Here is a 7,447-nt window from a genome sequence, read left to right on the forward strand (position 1 = left end):
TTTTTTTCATGACTGGAGCTCCCTCCAGCCCCTTAAGATTTATTTTATGATACGGAATTTAAATATATTGAAAAATCCTTATAACAAACAAAATTAATGTTTAGATTGGTCAAATCTACATTAATTTTGATTTTTGACAAAACGTGCTGCAGCCCCCTTAAATTATTATATCCTAAATGAAAATAAATACTTATTGTTATAAATATCCGCCGAGGGGGATTTTTTACGCTATCTAAACCATTGAAATTGTCGACACAAAAAAAAAGATGTTTTTCTAGTGCCTTGAAATATTTGTATTCGCAATTTCTTTACGCTGTTCAATTAATATATTATTATTAAGAAGAAAATAATGTTAACACGGCGTATGGGATAGGCAATTCTGAATTCAGTTACACAATCTCCAAAAACACACATTACAAAATTACTAGGTATTTAGTACAATTATCGCTTCGCTCAGCATACCTATAGCATAAAGTAATTAAATTTAAGCTATCAGTAATTTATACTAATTATTTCTGATAGCAATATATGTATAATATTAAAGTAAAATATTTACGCTTATAAACTGTCTCCGCTCAGAATCGTTTATGCATCGTATACAAAGGTTTTAAAAAGAAAACGTCCATTCCAGTTATTTATGGAACGGCGGGCGAGTAAAGGCCAGTAGGTGATAATTTACTATTAACCTCTGTATTAAGTATAGACCTTGCCTATTTTAGTAATACCTATGGCAGGTAGTTACAAACTACAGTTGATGACATAGTCATTGTAAAGGAAGAAAATATGCCACCAGCTAAGTGGAAACTAGCCAGCGTAATCGAAACTCATCCAGGGTAATGACGGAAAATAAATTAAGGGTCGTAACTATATATACACACGGCCAATAATACGTCGGACAGTCTTCAAGGTCTGTCGATTGCCTGCGTATGAAAAATAGTTCCATAGAAAATAATATTGTTTTTCAACGGAGGGTGAATGTTTAGGCCCGTCGCAAAATGCATTATTGTAAATGATTATTGTTCCATCTATTGTGGCCCATGTAACGATGACTGCCACTCGTCCTTCGCTGTACACGCTAGCCATGCCTACAAGATATGGGTCAGTGGGCTATATCTGTTGCCGACATATCACGTGCACACGAAACATGATAGGAATAGCTGCCTACCTTACGCACGTAATCACAGTTATAAATTATTGTTTTATTTTTGTAAATTGTATTGAATGTGCTTTGTGAGTTAAACAAAATCATTTATAGATAACATAGGTTATCGCACACCACCGCGCCTGCTGTGCGAATATATAATACCACGGCCGCCGTTTCCGTTCTGTACGTCGTCACGTGGGCATCGGCGTGTGCAAAAAATATCATATTACATTTTGTATGATAATTAATAAAATAGTAAAAAAGTGTCGTTTTTTCTTCATTAATAAGTGCGCAAATCGCCTCATATTATTGTATTTGCCATATTGGCTCTAATAGCCATCGATATTAATTAGTCGTATTATTATATTGTATCTCGTGCCGAATCTCGGCCATTTTGTATAATAGTGTGTGCAAATCTCCGCTAACAAGGTTGTTTTATATTTGACCTTTTTGCTATTATTCTTCCATAAAATAGGATAATACCAGCTGGCCAGTCTACGCTCTACAAATTGTGAGATTTTTGCTGTTATTTATTTGATATATTGTTTTGTCAGAAGGGCAATATACTATGGTTTTTGTATTACGAGTTTACAGGTTAAGTTGCTATATCTATACATTTTTATTCTATTGGGCCAGAAGAGCTGTATCATTAATTTATATTACTATTTTATTAAATATCGCTGTGAATTTTTCTATATCGTGACGTTTTGCGTTATTTAAATTTTTTTTTATTATATCGCAACTTATAATACCAGAAACCGTGTTACCATTTTCTAAGCACGCATACTTACACATTTTACACAACACCTATCGCGGAGTTCGACATTATTTACCCTGCGATCTCGACCACTTCCGTCTGAACTACTACAATACTACACCAATAAAATACCATTGATTATAAACACTATAGATCGCTCACTGGCCCGTATTTACATGACTTGAAATATTGATGAAAAATGGATGTGGCCGTTACGGAGCGCTATATTCGCCCATTAGTTTCTTATGGGCCACGAAAGCGCTCCATAACCGCCAAATCCATTTCTCGTCAATATTCCGCGTCTCGTAAATACGGGCCAGTGAGCTATCTATAATATTTTTTATCAATGATAACAAATATTCAGCTGTTCTTTGTTTATATTAAGTTCTAGGTGTTAGTGGTGTTATATAAGCATTCAGACATGCGTGCCAAGGCTTATGCTCCTATATTATATAATATATTATATATACGGCCATATATATAATGCCTATGCAAATATAGGTTAGAATTTAGTATAGGTACTGTTGCACACACGCCACATTATATCCAATTATGTCTATCTTCTTCTCAAAGGTCTAATCTATTTCGGTTTAGGAATGCATGAAGCACAGACATACAGACGTTTATTTTTATATATACAGAGTGTCCCGTAAGGATATACCTATTAGCCGTAGAGGGGGACTCACCCACCGGCCAAAACCCGGTTTTTGCCGTTTTCCCTCTAAACTAAAAAAGTTATTAAAAATCACGATATTAATGAAAATAAAAGTCAAAATTTTCATAAAAATAAACTCTATAAAATGACTACCTTCAATTTATTGTTTCATAAATAAAAAATAAAGAAATAATTTTTTTTAACTTTTTTACCAAACAATGTAATTAAATTCAAAAATTTTATTGAGTCTAATAAAAATTAAAACAGATTTATGATATATTTATTATCTCAGGAAATATCGCAATGGGCAAATCCTCGCGGGACACTTTTTAGATTAGCAGATATAATTAACAAGTAAACAATTTCGTATGGTTTAAATTTGAGGGACTTTAAAATGCATGTTTACAGGTATGTTCACTGTTCACGTCATATATTATAATATTATATTATATTCGTCATCTTGAAAAACAATAATATAGCAAGTTTCATCGTATCAAATATGACGTCGGTACTAAAATGGGTGTTTGTACTTGTATTTGCGGCCGTCATATCAGTAACACTCTTAACAGTTATAAATAATCATAAAAGGGAATTGAAATGGATTCCAGAAGACGAAAAGCTTACAGAAATTACATCAGCAAGTCTTTTAATGACTAATTCGGTGAGCATTTGTACTAATGTATAATATCCTATAATATCAATATAAATATAAAAATTAAATTAAAAATCATTTTAGTGAATTTTATACTTTAACATTTTTGACATTTTTATGCATTATAGACTTTTTAGTGCATTGAATCCAAAGCCCTGGTAATAACTAATCTTCATTGTAATTTGTAATGTGTACTCCATTGAATTTATATTTGATATGAGAATTATTGAGTTAATATTTAGAATTGTCAAGTGTTATAACCTACTCAATAACAAGGTAATTAGGTGCATTTTATTTCTTGCATATAGAAAGCAAAGTGTGTTTTCCGAATTTTTTTTTTGTCATGATTTTAGTTTTTATTCAATTTTAGGCTCTCCAGAATTCAGAATTTTATGTACATACTTACACAGTGGCGTAGCCAGGATTATGAAATGGGGGGTGTTTTAAGTATAGATTAAAACCAATTTTTTACAGTTTTCGTATATAAATAAATGTAGGGTTCAGGACTTGACTTGTTGCACTAACAATTATCGAAATAAGCAGTCGAAATTCTCAAAATATGCTTGAATATATGTGCTATGTAGCAACATTTTTATATTATTTTTGAAAAATCATAAAACATATTGCAATTTAGGTAATAAAAAACTAAAAATTAATTAGGTATATAAACCTGATAAATAAACAAATAACTACTTAATTTTTAAAAATACTGGCATACAATACTAGGTTAATAAATAAGTAATAACGAATAACGTGATATGCGAACACCATGATAAACGAATACGTTTCTACTGATGTTCATTTCTTCGTACAATCTACAATCTAGATGTCAATTATAATTTAAACACAGTTTTGTCACAAAGTGACTTATGAAATCTTACATATGCAAATAATATAGGGCCAACTGTAGCCAAGCACCACCAACAACTTTAACAGCCCTTAACCCTTTTACTTAAAAATTTATTTAAAATTTACTTCATTTTTTTAAGCTTATTCAATTTTAAAATAATATGGTATTAAGCTTCGGCCTCCCCAAGTCTCAAAATTATCGCCTATTGTACCTAACCAAACATAATATTTTTTAAGATATTTTTCAATGTTATCCAAATATAATTTTTCCCGACAATTGTATGCACATATAAGTTAAAAAATACACAAATATGCAAATTCAAACTTTGTATTTAATTTCGCTATTTCATAAGACAAATTTTTAACTTTCAAGCAGTCCCGAACCCTATAAAAAATATATTTATTAGGAGGGAAAATGTCAATGGTGGGGGGGGGGGTAACCCCCCCCCTGGCTACGCCACAGTACTTACATTAAATACTGTTGTACGTATGATGTAAGAAATTAATAAATCACAGTAGTTATTTATTTTTAGTCCATGAAATATGAACACACCCAACATCCCATATCCTACATGTTAATAAATCACGGTACTTAAAAAGTGGCGTTATTTACTTATCGTAAAATATTTCACTTCATGATACGTAAACTCATCGCAGTAGGTTTGAATTCTTAACATTGATTTGTAAATAAATACTTACATAGAATTACTATTTTGTATTCTATTTTATACTTGAGCTTGAGATTTATCTGGGCAAGACGAAAAAAATAGTTATTTACCAAGTACCTAATTTGTTTAAGGAATATAATAAAAAACAAAACTATTTTTTATTACCTAATTTATTGTTTAGAGTATAATAGCTAAACTGTGGAAAACTACACATCGCTTATCACCGAACGTTCGCCCGCAGCAATACTTCATTCATCTGTACCCGAATCTTGAACGAGGTTCTTTTATTGGTTCCGTCAATATAACAATAATATTGGATACTGCTCAAAGTTACATTAAGCTACATTCAAAAGGATTGAATATTAAAGAAACTAAACTCAATTCTAGTCCTGTATCAGCGCTTCCACTTCTAGGACATGAATGTTTGGTTGTGGTACCTAATGCAGAACTAAGTGCTGGGGAACACAAATTACAAATATCATTTGAAGGTAGTTTATTGGACAAAGTAGCAGGGTTTTATCGAAACAGTTATAATGATACAAAGAGCCATGAACAACATTATATTGCTAGTTCAAAGTTTGAACCAACTTATGCGCGGTTAGCGTTTCCATGTTTTGATGAGCCTCAACTGAAATCAAAATTTAAAATTAGTTTAACTCGACCATCTGGTAATAACTATATAGCATTATCCAATATGAACCAAGAGGTGAATATAAAAATGTTATTTGATTCAAATTTTACAATACTGAATAATACATTTTGTTTTAGTCTGAAGAAATCAATGTCCCTACAAATGGACTGACAACTGTCCATTTTGCTAACACTGTCCCAATGTCTACGTATCTTGTTTGTTTTATCGTAGGTGATTATCAATCACTTGAACCTGTAAAAGCAGATCAAGGATTTCCGTTAACAGTTTATGCCAAAAGCGGTCAAACCGAAAATATGAAATATGCCCAACATCTAGGTCTCAAGACAATTAATTATTATGTAAATTATTTCGGCATTCAATATCCATTACCAAAATTAGGTACGTATTTAAATTAAGATTACATTTCTAATATGAAGACTATAATTAGTACCTATTGAATTATATCAAAAGGACACAGCGTGTTTCATTTTAGTAAATAAATAATCGTTTACTTTATTGAACTATTTAGACCTGATACCGATCCAAGGCTTTACTGCTGGAGCAATGGAAAATTGGGGTCTTGTGACTTTTCAAGAAACAAGTGTTTTATATGATGAAAGTAAAAGTTCTATTGATGACCAAGAGGGAATCGCTCATACTGTTACTCATGAATTAGCTCATATGTGGTTTGGAAATCTTGGTATATAAATATCAGAAGTTACAATTTAAAAATAAATTACTTTTAATGCATAATTAGCTATCATCAAACCTTTTTATTAAGTACCTATATTGTATATTTATTTCTATAACATACAACTTAAATAAATAACTATACCCCTTATTGAATTTTTTCAGTAACTATGAAATGGTGGAATGATATATGGCTTAACGAAGGGTTTGCCTCTTACATGAAATGTAAAGCTATGCAAGTCGTCCACCCTGATTGGGATGTTGTATGTATCTGCTATATTCAGTCTTGTGCTTCACCTAAATTTTTCTAGATATTATATATGTATATTATATATATGTTATCTAAATAAAAACTTCATATATTTATCTTAGGTATATAGATACAAAATAATGTTTACATCTTATATCCATCTAGATAATTCACAAAATCCATAACTAATAAGAAATAAGTCCAGGGTTGGAAGTTTATCACTTAAAATTGCATAATAAATGTGCGCTATAATATTACCTTAAATATCGCTCAATTTGGAATAAAAACAACAAAATATGCAAAATTATGGAAATTTATAAATTTATAATTTATTAAATCAAAGCCAACAAAATCATTGAATATCGCTAAATATGCGTTAAAAATATGTAATGAAAATAATAATTCATTAATCATTATTCAAAAATAATGTTATCCATCTATATCTAGAAAAATTTTTTATCTTAGCATAACACTGGTTATATTTGCTTTATGTAAGCATTTATTATTCTTTGTTATTTCAAATTGTTTATAAGGACACATCGTTTCCACTTCATAATCTCCAACCTGCACAATATCTAGATAGTAAACTGAGTTCTCATGCTATAGTGCGAAATGTTTCTAATCCCTATCAAATTACTGAAATATTTGATGGTATAGCATATTCTAAAGTAAGTTTATTTAGTTCCAATGTACTGTATTGCTTCTATAAAATATTAATTTGATTTTAGGGAGCTACTGTATTAAGAATGTTAGAAAGTCTGTTGGGTGACCAAGTATTCAGAATTGGTGTGAACGCATATTTAAAACGTTTTGCATTTAACAATGCTGAAACTGATGATTTATGGACAGAAATACAAACGGCTACTAATAATACAGCCAATGTTAAAAAGGTGTAAAATTAGTAATTATTTTATATAAAGGGTGAATCATTAAGCGTAAGACACTCATTATCTCACGAAGTATTAATGTTTTTGAAAATATTTTTTAAATAGTTTCAATTTGTTAAAAAAAAAACAACGTTTTTATTAAAAAATTATATTTTAAATATTTTTTTATCCTTATAAGTTATAATTGTTTAAGTTTTTTACTTTTTTGAATGAAAGCATAGAGTTTTAATTTCATATTCGAAATCAGAATATTTTTCTAAGTAT

At 30.2% G+C, this 7,447-nt stretch overlaps 1 protein-coding gene across 4 annotated transcripts in view; it reads left to right on the forward strand.

Moving 5' to 3' along the window:
- Positions 1-1,327: 1,327 nt before the first annotated feature.
- LOC100160057 (glutamyl aminopeptidase) overlaps positions 1,328-7,447 on the forward strand; it is an 8,912-nt gene continuing 2,792 nt past the window's right edge. The window contains exons 1-8 of one of the 4 annotated variants that reach the window (XM_029489542.1): positions 1,328-1,655; positions 2,965-3,217; positions 4,907-5,431; positions 5,494-5,755; positions 5,886-6,056; positions 6,212-6,309; positions 6,830-6,964; positions 7,025-7,186. In XM_029489542.1, coding sequence (XP_029345402.1) covers positions 3,056-3,217; positions 4,907-5,431; positions 5,494-5,755; positions 5,886-6,056; positions 6,212-6,309; positions 6,830-6,964; positions 7,025-7,186 — 1,515 coding nt within the window. In that variant the 5' untranslated portion in view covers positions 1,328-1,655; positions 2,965-3,055. Of the gene's footprint in view, positions 1,656-2,773; positions 2,911-2,964; positions 3,218-4,906; positions 5,432-5,493; positions 5,756-5,885; positions 6,057-6,211; positions 6,310-6,829; positions 6,965-7,024; positions 7,187-7,447 lie in introns of those variants that run through there. The other 3 variants (XM_029489544.1, XM_029489543.1, XM_029489545.1) reach the window with 3 other exon arrangements.

Source organism: Acyrthosiphon pisum, chromosome A2, assembly GCF_005508785.2.
Source record: "Acyrthosiphon pisum isolate AL4f chromosome A2, pea_aphid_22Mar2018_4r6ur, whole genome shotgun sequence".
NCBI classification, from domain to species: Eukaryota; Metazoa; Arthropoda; class Insecta; order Hemiptera; family Aphididae; genus Acyrthosiphon; species Acyrthosiphon pisum.